This window comes from Scyliorhinus torazame, chromosome 5, assembly GCF_047496885.1.
Source record: "Scyliorhinus torazame isolate Kashiwa2021f chromosome 5, sScyTor2.1, whole genome shotgun sequence".
Taxonomy (NCBI): domain Eukaryota; kingdom Metazoa; phylum Chordata; class Chondrichthyes; order Carcharhiniformes; family Scyliorhinidae; genus Scyliorhinus; species Scyliorhinus torazame.
The window spans coordinates 175,139,903-175,152,618 of record NC_092711.1 but is presented as its reverse complement, the minus strand read 5'-3'; the positions used below and the strand labels follow the sequence as shown (position 1 = coordinate 175,152,618).

Here is a 12,716-nt window from a genome sequence, read left to right as displayed (position 1 = left end):
GAGCGAGTTTATTCCTATTGGCTGATCTAGAGGACGAGCATCTTTGTGATCTCACAATGTGGAGGTTGGACAATGAGTCAGACTGAAACCGCCTCCTCTGGGCAACATCTGGGAGCAAATCAAGTCTCTCCCTTTCATCAGGTCATAAGATATAGGAGCAGAGTTCGGCCATTTGGCCCATCGAGTCTGCTCCGCCATTTGATCATCATTGATCTCATCCTGGCCTCAACTCCATCGTCCTGAGAGTTCTCCATAACCCTTCAACCCGATTAAAAATCTGTCTAACTCCTCCCTAAATTTACTCACTGTCCCAGCTCCACCACACTCTGGGGTAGTGAATTCCACAGATTCACAGCCCTTGGGAGAAGCAGTTTCTCCTCAACTCTGTTTTGAATTTACTCCCTCTTATGTGAAGACTATTGCCTCTCGTTCTCGAATGTCCCACTAGAGGCAGCAGGCACGCCAAGTCTACTTTATCTTTCCATTTATTTTCTCATTCTGAGGGGATATTGGTAACTTGCAGGCAGCACGGTAGCATTGTGGATAGCACAATTGCTTCACAGCTCCAGGGTCCCAGGTTCGATTCCGGCTTGGGTCACTGTCTGTGCGGAGTCTGCACATCTTCACGTGTGTGCGTGGGTTTCCTCCCACAGTCCAAAGATGTGCAGGTTAGGTGGATTGGCCATGATAAATTGCCCTTAGTGTCCAAAAGTGCCTTTAGTGTTGGGTGGTGTTGTTGACCTTGGGTAGGGTGCTCTTTCCAAGAGCCGGTGCAGACTCGATGGGCCGAGTGGCCTCCTTCTGCACTGTAAATTCTATGAAATCTGTGAAGAGAAAGGAAATGAATCCAGTCTGTATGTTGCACACATTTTGAGTTCTGTATTTATAGACATATTTCTGTCTGGCAGCCTGCATGGAGAATTTCAGGCCTCTGTCCAGGATGGGAAGCAGTGAGCATGGATCTGACAGTCAGCCTGAATCAGCACCATTAGAGAATTGGGAGGATGAATATTACATACAGCAGAGTGAGAATGGAGGGAGCGTGTGTTGGATAGCGATTTACAGCTTTTGAGGAATGAGAGAGGAAAGAATGTTTCATAGAAACTAGAATTGTCTGTTCTTAATTTCCATTTGTTTTACAGTATATTAGATTTACCGAAAAAAAGACTTCAGGGTGTGGAAGAGTCACTTGGTTATGGGCGCCATGGTGGCACGGTGGTTAGCACTGTTGCTTCACAGCTCCAGGATGCCAGGTTCGATTCCCGGCTTGGGTCACCGTGCGGAGTCTGCCCGTTCTCGTGTCTGCGTGGGTTTCCTCCGGGTGCTCCGGTTTCCTCCCACAAGTCCCGAAAGGTGTGCTGTTAGGTAATTTGGACATTCTGAATTCTCCCTCAGTGTACCCGAACAGATGCCGGAATGTGGCGAGCAGGGGCTTTTCACTGTAATTTCATTGCAGTGTTAATGTAAGCCTAACTTGTGACAATAAAGATTATTATTATTTATCAGGACCTTAATATCATCAGGAGAACCATCACTGCACAAGACACTTCTGAAGTTAAGGATTGCCAGTCAGGCAAAGGAATAGAATGGAAGTAAACACAGGAACGAAGAATCACATTGGGCTGGTTGCAGGAGAATTGATTGACAACTTCAGCGACGTAACCATGGAGTGTGAGTTTTGATTGTGTTAAAAGTAAAAGGGCAACGTTCTATTTATAGTTTATGGGATACGTTCCCTATAAAAATAGTGTTTAGGCATTGTTGTTTCTAGTTTGTATGTTGCAGGAAAAGTCATAAACTTGAAGTTTTTGTCTTATGACTCATTAATTTGTTCACTGGGTTTAGAATTTATCTTTTAAAATTCCTGATCTTTTCAGAGATCTTACACAGTTGGTTTTGAGTCACAAGTTTCAACTTACCATTCAGCCTCAGGCAACTTGCTGTCTCACTGTTGCTCATGTCAGTGACAGCCCAGTAACAGAGCTGAGGGCTGGAGATGCTGTAACCCCTTGTAGGAACTGGAATCAGTAGACAGAAGAACCATAGTTTCTGGTTGAGCTTTGTGTGAGCTGTCCGACCATAATGATATATACAATAGCTAACCAGGTAATATGTTGTGATGAGGGTTTATAAACAGACCCTGGGTAGACAAGTTAACTGAAGCTGTGGGTTTGTCAACTGTACAGTGAAACCAGGCATCCAACAGCCACAGAGACCTGTAATATTGGACACTGGGTTTAACCTTGTTCTGTATTAAACAGACCTATCTGTGATACACAATCAATACGCTTGAGTCCACGTGGAGTCATATCGATTCAGCTTTAATCAGATAGAACTGTACCCAGCAGCGATGTTACAGAAGTGGAGGCTGCTGGGACGGCATTGGTTCTTATACCCCGCCTCTCAGGGCGGGGCTATGTACATTGCCCAATGGTAGACCCCGCGGTCTAGCCAATGGTTATTCCTCTCTCTGGTACTGCAATACCTGGTATTACCACATTCACCCCCTGTTAAAAAAAAGTCAGCGGGGTGATGGCCAGTATTACTGTCGCCTTTTCATGGTAGGACCAGGTATTGCAGGTACCATGCTATCGAGGGTTGCGGAGAAAGTTCTTGCGTTGTTAATTTTCCTCATGGTGCTGCAAACAGACGATCAGGCAGCCTGGTCGTCCTACTGGAGTGTCTAAGTTTTGGCGGTGAACTATGATAAAGCCATGGAACTGCTGGAAGGACACTACATTCATCCACTTAATCAGGTCTATGCCCGTCACCTGCTGGCAATGAGATGGCAGAGCTCAAATGAGACGCTTACGCATTGTGATTAATACCTGGTATTAACACAATCTGATACTGGGTTATTGTGATATAGTTAATCTGACCCTTAATTCATTCAATTCCAAAAGTGAATAACATTGATTCAAGTACAGTGATTACTCTGTTAATCTGTGAATAAAGTGGTGTCAGTTCATGCAGATGTGTCTGAACTCAATTTCATTAATTATTTTTGTTACTGACTAGGGTCTCTCCCACTCTCTCTCTCTCCTCTCCCCTCTCTCAGTCTCTGGCACTCCTCTCTGGTGCCTCTCTCTCCCTCTGCTGCCTCTCTTGCCCTCTGTCTCTCTGTTCTCTCTCTCCTGTCTCAGTCTTTGGTGCTCCTCTCTTCTCTTTGGTACCTCTCTCTCCCTCTGCTGCCTCTCTCTCCCTGTCTCTTTCAGCCGCCTCTCTCTCTCTTCAATGCTTAGGAAGGCAGGTGGGGGCAGCACAATGGCACAGTGGTTAGCATTGCTGCCTCACGGCACCGATGTTCCAGGTTTGATCCCGGCGCTGGGCCACTGTCCGTGTGGAGTTTGCGCATGAAATGAAATGAAAATGAAATGAAATTAATAGAAATTCACCCTTGTTTGTGTGGGTTTTGCCCCACAACCCAAAGATGCGCAGGGTAGATGGATTGGCCACAATAAATTGCCCCATAATTGGAAAAAAATGATTGGTTACTCGACATTTATATTTAAAAGAAGGAAGGCAGGTGGGAGAGTTTCCTTTGGAGCAGAGGGTCGAGAATATAAGAACAGGGAGATTGTGCTGGAACTGGATCAAACACCAGTTAGACCACAGCCGGAGCACTGTGGACAGTTCTGGTCACCACATTACAGGAAGGATGTGATCACACGAGAGAGGCTGCAGAGGGGATTTATGATGATGTTACCCAGGATGGAGAATTTTAACTATGAGGAAAGATTGGAGAGGCTGGTGTTGTTCTCATTGGAACAGAGGAGGCTGAGGGGAGATTGAATTGAGTTGTGTGTAATTCTGAGGGGCTCAGATAGAGTGAATATTTCCCTCAGCAGAGTCCAACCCCTGCAGTCAAACATGAAGTCACTGGTATGTCAGGAAGTGGGATAAGTGAGTGACTCTCTATCTGCACAGAGAACATGTAAACAACAGCTCCCCAGTTTGAACCCACTGGTGTGTCAACAGGCTGGAGGATTGGCTGAATTCCATCCCACTCCTGGAACATTTTCCAATGTCCTGTCCCCAGTGCCAGCAGGCTGCCTGACTGAGAGAAGCTCTGTCCACAGACAGAGCAGATGAATGGCCTGTCGTTAATATGGAGATGCTGGTATCATATTGATATTGTTCATTCCGAGGACTTCCGGTGACAACACGTTGGTGGATGTCGCACGTTAGGTGGCTCCTGCGAGTGTCTCTGATTTTTGGATGTTTATGCCCAGTTTTGGGTCAGTTTTTAGATGAGTTGTTGAGGGAAGGCATAAGGAGGCTGACGAATGTCGAAGTCCCAGAGGAAAGGTGCTGGAAAAAAAGGGGTGAGCGAAAGTGCACCGGCGAGTGCTGCTGTGAGTCTTGTAGGAAGGAAGATGGCCGGGGCTGGGTCATCGGGTGGGGCCGCTCCCATCACCGTGGAAACTCTGACCAAGGTGGTGTCAGAGCTTCAGACATAAGTAGATATTACCCCTTTGAACTGAATTGGCCACATTCCTCTTGGAGGTCTGTTCTATTCTCTGAGCCATCACCCATTTGTCCCAACCAATCCTCGGTCGTCGCTGAAACGGAATCATCGATGCTTGGTTCTTATACTCCTTCTGACCAGTGTCCCAGACAGGTCAAATTTACTCTACTTCGAACTGTTGAATGACATCTTTCTTCTAACCATAGATCCATTCTTCAGACATTGTAGTTAAAGGTGTCAACTCAGGTTCTGCTCGGCATTTCACCATCTTTTCCATCAGTGCATTGCAGACTCTAAATAGGTCACCAGTCAAAAGGTACCAGGCCTCATTTCAAATTGACCAAAAGCTTCCCATCATGGCTGCAATCAGTCATTTTAGCACAAACAGGGTCTTCTCGCTACAGTGGAGTTGGAAAGGCTGTTTGCCAAGCATTTAAAGGTGCTTCGGAGGGGGATGACAGCTTCACTTTAGAGTGGGTGAAGGAGGCGATTGCCCTGGTAAAGACGGCAGAGATGAAGACGTCTGTCGAAGTGCGGGAGCAAGGACAGAAGTTGAAGAGGGTGGAGGGGACACTGTCGCAACACAGTGACCAGTTCACCTCGATGGGTAAGGAGCTGTGGAGGGTGACGGAGGTCAACAAAAGGCTCAGAGCTAAGGTAGGGGACCTGCAGAACTGGTCAAGGAGGCAATTTTTGGGAATGGTGGGCCTGCTTGAGGGGCGGAGGCCTGAGGCCTGAGGCCAACCGAGTACTTTGCAAAGATTTTTGCTGTGTTGATGGGGGAGGGGGGAGCACACTCCGCTCTGAGTGGGACAGGTCACATTGGTCACTCAGGCTAAAGTCTGGAGTGAATGAGTCGCCAAGGGCGGTTATAGTCTGCTTCCATAGCTACCACGTGAAGGTGAAGGTTTTGAGCTAGGCACCCTAGCAATGCCATGTAGGCACGCTGGCAGTGCCACCCAGATGCCAGCCTGGCACCCTGGAGTTCCCAGGTAGCACTGTCAGGTTGGCAGGGGTATTGGCAGGGTACCACATGGGCAGTGCCAAGGTGTCAGGCTGGCATTTTGCTCGCACTGGGGATCAAGCCTGGGGGTGCACTGCCCATGTGCGGTGGTGTGGGGAGGCCCGAGGAACCCTTATAGGTGAGTTGGGACATTGGGGGTTCCAGGAGTCGAGTCAGGTGGCCAAGAGCTCGGGACACCATTTAAAAATGGCATCTTAATATCATCCTGCACTGAGGAGATCCTCAGTGCAGGAATAATGCTAAGTGCAGCCTCGGGTGGCATTCCCCACCAGAGCAGTAAAAGAGCAGAATGCCATCAGTTAGCGGATATGAAGTGGGAAGGTGTTGGTAGATGCAGATACCAAGATCTGACGGAGTAGTTGACGAGAAGGGGGTGGCCTTTGGACGGGTGAAGGGGACATTGGACGGCAGCAGAGTGAGATTTTGAGTGGTCTACCCAGCAAAGCTGAGAGTCACTCATAACTCGAAGGACTTTTATTTTGAGATGGCGGAGGCATTCGTTAAGGCTGAAGGACTGAGACTGAGATGAGAGTTGGGATTTGTGCTTGGTTGGTGGGACGGGGATTGTGTTCTCTTATTGAGGGTTTTCTATTTGATTGGGGTTTTGTTTCTGACTCTTGAATGGGGGGGGGGGGGGTGTTTTTTTTCCTTATGGGTGTGGTTCTGTATTGTTTCTTGGTTTCAGGGAGGTGGGTTTTGAGCACGTGGGGCTGGGTTACTGAGGAGGGGGCTCTGGCAGGGATTACCACAATAGGAAATGTAGGGTGATTAGTGAACGGGAGTGTGATGGGAGCCTGGTCAAACAGGTTTCAATGGACCTGGGAGTTGTGAATGGTGGGGGGAGGGGATCGACACTGGGTGAGGGGTTTACAAGAGGAAATGGATGGGGGGATTCTGGGAAGGGGTGAGGGGACTACCCACATGTTATTCCGCTCGCCCCCGTTCCATCCCAGTACCAGGCGTTTGGAGACTGGGCTCTGGATGAGTAATGGCGCCCGGCGTTCCCATAATCTGCCGCGCCCTGGAAACCGCTCTATCGGCTGCGCGGGCCTGTGGCCCGGTACTGCGCATGTTCAAAGGAGGGAAACTGCGCATGTGCAGAAAGAACCCGCCTTCTGACTTCCGACTGAAATCTTGACCTTCACACAAACTGAAATCTCCTCCTGTATCAAACATCTGTGAGTAAAACACTTTATTTTCTCCCTCTTTCCATTTCTTTTCTCATTCTCACCTTCAATTGGTCACTTGCAGCAACTGAAGGGAAAGGAAGCGAATCCAGGGAGGGTGCAGACTCTGCAAAGGTTGGCCCAGGTCCCTCTCTCTCTCTCAAAGACATTGACATCCTTTGCTCCCTCAGCTTGACACATTTATTTGTCTGGCTAAAAGGATGGTTTCTTTCCCAATGTTCACAATTAAAGGGCTGCTTTCCCCAAGAGATAGTTGACATTTAAGGGGCAGTAAATTAATGTCGGACAGAGATATGTCTCGTGTTGTTATGGTACAGATTCTTTTTGGATTCTGGAATAAAGTATATTTATTAATATTTCTAGTATTGTAATATAGTACTGTAGCTATGTTATATATTTCCAGACATGGAATCTGAATTCTCTGTTCCGCTACACCCGTTTTCTGCTGTGGTGCACCCCCGCTGGCAGCGGGATGCTTTGTCCGGGCAGACGGCCAATGGGGTTTCCCATTGTGAGCACCCCCATGCCATTGGGTAACCCGCGGGCGTGAGTGCGCTGCCAGCAAAATGGAGGATCTCGCCCAGAGTCATTATGGCACAGAACAGGTCCATTCAGTAACTTGTCCATTCCGACTCAGTAGACTGATACAATCAGTACCATTTCCCCTTGATATTCCTGTTCCCCTGAAAGTTTATTTACTTCATGTACATATCTAATTTCCTTTTGAAATTGTTAATCATCTCTGCTACCATCAGGGCGGCATAGTGGTTAGCACTGCTGCTTCACGGCACCAAGGACCCGGGTCATTGACCGCATGAAGTTTGCACATTCCCCCCATGTTGTGTGTGTCTCACCCCCACACCCAAAAAGATGTGCAGTGCAGGTAAATTGGCCATGCTAATTTGCCCCTTAATTGGAAAAAACTGGATACTCTGAATGTTTTTCATTTTTAAGATGTGGAGATGCCGGCGTTGGACTGGGGTGAGCACAGTAAGAAGTCTTACAACACCAGGTTAAAGTCCAACAGGTTTGTTTCGATGTCACTAGCTTTCGGAGCGCTGCTCCTTCCTCAGGTGAATGAAGAGGTATGTTCCAGAAACATATTTTTAAATCACTGCTACCATCAACTTCAGAGGCAGGCAGTTCTATGTTTCGTGCAGAAGTTCTCCCAAGTCGCTTTGTGTTGCAGCTTTCTGCAGTTTTTCATCATTTAAATAATACTGTTCTTTTGTTCTCCCTTCCAAAATGAACTTCACATTTTCCCACATTATGCTCCATGTGGCAACTTTTTGTCCACTTGATCAACCTCTCAATATCTCTTTGCAAACTGTTTATATCCCCCTTGCAACTTGCCTTTCCACCTATTTTTGTCTTCAAATTTGGGCACAGTACATTCACTTCCTTCCTCCAAGTCATTAATATAAATTGTACACAGTTGCGATCCCAGGACTGATCCCTGTGGAACCCCACTGGTTACAGGTCACCAACCTGAAAAAGAACCCCTTATCCCCACTCTCTGTTTCCTGCTCATTAGCCAATTCTCTATCCATGCCAACACCATGGGTTCTTATCTCATGCCTTAACGTTTTGAGATACCTTGTCAAAGGCCTTCTGGACGTTTAAATACAACACATCTACTGGTCCCCCTCTATCCACTCTGGTTGAGACTTCCTTGAAACACTCTGATAAATTAATCAGACACGGTTTCCCTTTCACAAAGCCATGCTGACTCTGCTTGATTAGATTATGATTTTCTCAATGTGCTGCTGTTACTTCCTAATAATTGATTCCAACATTTTTTCAATAATAAATGTTAGGCTATTCGTCCTAGAATGTCTCGTTGTTTTCCTCCCTCCCATTTTGAATTGGGGGGCTGTCACATTGGCAGTTTTCCAATCCTCTGGTACTTCTACAGAATCCAAGGATTTTGGGAAAATTACAATCAATGCACCCACTATCTCTGTAGCCATTTCTTTTAGGATCCTAGGATGCAGCCATCCAGGGGACTAATCTTATTCGATTAGTTTGTCCAATACAACTTCTCCAACGATGGTATTTAATTGCTTCCGCCATATTCTTTAGTATTAATGGGATATTCGAAGTATCTTCCACCGTAAAGACTGATGCAAAATATCTGTTTAACTCCTCTGCCATTTCCTTGTTCCCCATAACTGACACAGTGGCATGGAGGCACAGTGGTTAGTACTGTTGCTTCACAGCTCCAGGGACCCGGGTTCAATTCCCTGCTGGGGTCACTGTCTGTGCGGAGTCTGCACGTTCTCCCCAAAACTGAGTGGGTTTCCTCCGGGTGCTCCGGTTTCCTCCCACATGTCCCAAAAGACGTGCTTGTCAGTTGAATTGGACATTCTGAATTCTCCCTCCGTTACCTGAACAGGTGCCGGAGTGTGGCGACTAGCGGATTTTCACAGTAACTTCATTGCCGTGTTAATGTAAGCCTACTTGTGACAATAATAAAGATGATTATAATAAAGAATATTATTACGATCTCCCAAGATTTATTTTCTAAGGAGCCTCTGTGGAGTTGAGGTTTCAATCAGGTCAGCCGGGAACTTATTGAATGGTGGAGCAGGTTTGAGGGGCCGAGTGGCCTACTCCTGCTCCTAATTTGTATGTTATTACATCCTTTATAATAGATTGTAGCATTTTCCCTCCTACTGATGTCAGGCTAATGGGTCTGTGGTTCCCCATTTTCTCTCTCTCCTTAAATAGTGGGGTTACATTTACCACCTTCCAATCTGCAGGAACCATTCCAGAATCTATAGAATTTTGAAAGATGACAACCAATGTATCCACTACAGCCGCCTCTGTCAACACTCTGGGATGGAGAGAAGCTTTTGGGGATTTATTAACTTTCAATCCCATTATGGGCAGCAGGGTAGCATTGTGGATAGCACAATTGCTTCACAGCTCCAGGGTCCCAGGTTCGATACCGGCTTGGGTCACTGTCTGTGCGGAGTCTGCACATCCTCCCCGTGTGTGCGTGGGTTTCCTCTGGGTGCTCCGGTTTCCTCCCACAGTCCAAACATGTGCGGGTGAGGTGGATTGGCCATGATAAATTGCCCTTGGTGTCCAAAATTGCCCTTAGTGTGGGGTGGGGTTACTGGGTTATGGGGATAGGTTGGAGGTGTTGACCTTGGGTAGTGTGCTCTTTCCAAGAGCCGGTGCAGACTCGATGGGCCGAATGGCCTCCTTCTGCACTGTAAATTCTAAGATAATCTATGATTTTCTCCAGTCCTGCTTTTTCACTAATACTAATCTCTTTCAGTTCCTCGTGTTCACTAGTCCCTTGGTTCTCTCGTGTTTTTGGGACAATTTCTGTATCTTCCTCTGTGAAGACAGACACACTGTTGTTTAGTTTCTCTGCCATTTCCTTATTACCCATTATAAACTCTCCTGCCTCTGCCTGGAATGGACCCTTTTGTCTTTGCTAATCTTTTCCAATAGGAACTTTTCCAGTTCTCCCCAATTTGCTCTCATATTCTATTTTCTCTTTATCAGATTCTTGGTCCTCCTTTGCTGAATTCTAAAACAAGTTCCCAATCCTCAGGCTCCCTACTATATTGTCCCCTCCATTGATCTAATGGAATCTTTAACTTTTCTTGTTCGCCACGATAGCTTCACTTTTGCTTCTGAAAGGAATCTATATTTTATGTAAATAAAATGCGAGTGGTTGCCTATCTATTGTCTATCGTCATACAAAGAACAACAAAGAACAAAGGACAGTACAGCACAGGAACAGGCCCTTCGGCCCACCAGGCCTGCTCAGATCATGATGTCTGTTTAAACTAAAACCTTCTGTGCTTCCAGGGTCTGTATCCGTCTATTCCCATCCTATTCATGGATTCGTCAAGATGCCTCTTAAAACGTCACTGTCGTACCTGCTTCCACCACCACCTCCGGCAGCGAGTTCCAGGCACTCACCACCCTCTGTGTAAAAAATGTCCCTCGCACATCTCCTCTAAACTTTGCCCCTCGCACCTTAAATCTATGTCACCTGGTAATTGACTTTTCCAACCTGGGAAAAAGCTTCTGACTATCCACTCTGTCCGTGCCACTCATAATTTTGTAAACTTTTATCAGGTCGTCCCTCAACTCCGTCGCTCTAGTGAAAACAATCCGAGTTTATCCAACCTCTCCTCATAGCTAATACCCTCCAGGCCAGACAACATCCTGGTAAACCTCCTCTGTACTCTCTCCAAAGCCTCCACATCCTTTAGGTAATGTGGTGACCAGAATTGTAGGCAATATTCCACGTGTGGCCTAACTAAGGTTCTGTACAGCTGCAGCATGACTTGCCAATTTTTATGCCCCGACCAATGAAGACAAGCATGCCGTCTGCCTTCTTAGCTCCTTATCCACCTGCGTTGCCACTTTCAGTGATATGTTTCTTGTAATTTCCCAATCTACCACAGACAACTTGCCCCTCATAGCATGACAGTTTCCTTCTGCGAGAAACACCCAGATAAATTAGACAAAAGAACCCTGTAACCACCACAGCCCATCTTCATGGCAACGTGGCTGCTTTGGGAACTAAATATCTTCCAACGTGCAAACACCTTTTCATTCTGTGCTCCTCGTCAAATTTGGAACCAGGTAATCGCAACGAGGCTCAAAAATGGTCATCCCACCGGAGGCAGAGGTGTTAGACCGGCCAGTCCAGCAGAAAGAAACCCTCCAATCATCACCATTCACCAGATGTCAGAATGAACAAAATGCAGTCCTGGATGTCAGTGAGAGCAGAAACAATACAACGGCGTCAACATCTGTAATTTATTGTGAACTTGTTGGAGTCACAACAGGTGTGATGAATCACAAAACCCTTCCCCACATTGAGAGCAGATGAATGGTCTCTCCCCAGAATTAACTCGCTAGTGTCTCCGGAGTTGGGACGGCTCATTGAATGTCTCCCCTGCTCAGAGCAGGTGAATGGCTTCTTCCAGGTGCGAACTCGCTAGTGTTCCTGCAGTGTGTATGGATATCTGAATACCTTCTCTCAATAAGAGCAGGTTAACGCCTTCTCCCCTGTGTGAACTCGCTGGTGTCTCTGCAGGTGACATAACTGAGTGAATCCTTTTTCAAACTGAGAGCAGGTGAACGGCCTCTCCTCAGTGTGAACTCGCTGATGTCTCCGCAGGTCCGATGATTGAGTGAATCCCTTCTCACACTGAGAGCAGGTGAACGGCCTCTCCTCAGTGTGAACTTGCTGATGTCTCCGCAGGTCGGATGATTGAGTGAATCCCTTCTCACACTGAGAGCAGGTGAATGGCCTCTCCCCAGTGTGAACTCGCTTGTGTGCCAGCAGGCTCGATGAAGTAGTGAATCCCTTATCACACTGAGAGCAGGTGAACGGCCTCTCCCCAGTGTGAACTCGCTGGTGTGTCAGCAGGCTGGATAACCGAGTAAATCCCTTTTCACATTGAGAGCAGGTGAATGGCCTCTCCTCAGTGTGAACTCGCTGATGTCTCCACAGGTCCGATGATTGAGTGAATCCCTTCTCACACTGAGAGCAGATGAACGGCCTCTCCCCAGTGTGAACTCGCTGGTGGATCTGCAGGCTCGATGAAGTAGTGAATCCCTTCTCACACTGAGAGCAGGTGAATGGCCTCACCCCAGTGTGAACTCGCTGATGTATCCGCAGGGTGGATGAATCACCGAATCCCTTCTCACATTGAGAGCAGGTGAACGGCCTCTCCCCAGTGTGAACCCGCTGGTGTTTCTGCAGGGCGAATAACCGAATGAATCCCTTCTCACACACAGAGCAGGTGAACGGCCTCTCCCCAGTGTGACTGCGCCGATGAGCTTCCAGCAGAGATGGGGCCCTGAATCCCTTCCCACAATCGACACATTTCCACCGTTTCCCTAGGGTGTGCGTCTCCACGTGTCTCTCCAGGCTTGTCGATCAGTTGAAGCCTCGTCCACACACAGAACACGTGTAACGTCTCTCCCGCTGTGAATGGTGTGATGTTTTTTGAGGCTGCGTAACTGGTTAAAGTCTTTCCACAGTCAACGCTCTGGA

General features: G+C 47.3%; 2 protein-coding genes across 2 annotated transcripts in view; one reads left to right on the top strand and one right to left on the bottom strand.

Annotated features, from left to right (window-relative positions):
* The window catches only part of LOC140422388 (uncharacterized), a 57,159-nt gene that overhangs the window by 23,502 nt on the left and 20,941 nt on the right, over positions 1-12,716 (top strand). The gene's annotated exons all lie outside the window — the stretch shown is intronic.
* Positions 11,457-12,599, bottom strand: LOC140422398 (uncharacterized; the record flags this gene model as incomplete). The annotated part of the gene is made up of 1 exon (XM_072507427.1): positions 11,457-12,599. A coding segment is annotated over one exon (906 nt), but the record flags the coding sequence as incomplete, so codon positions are not given.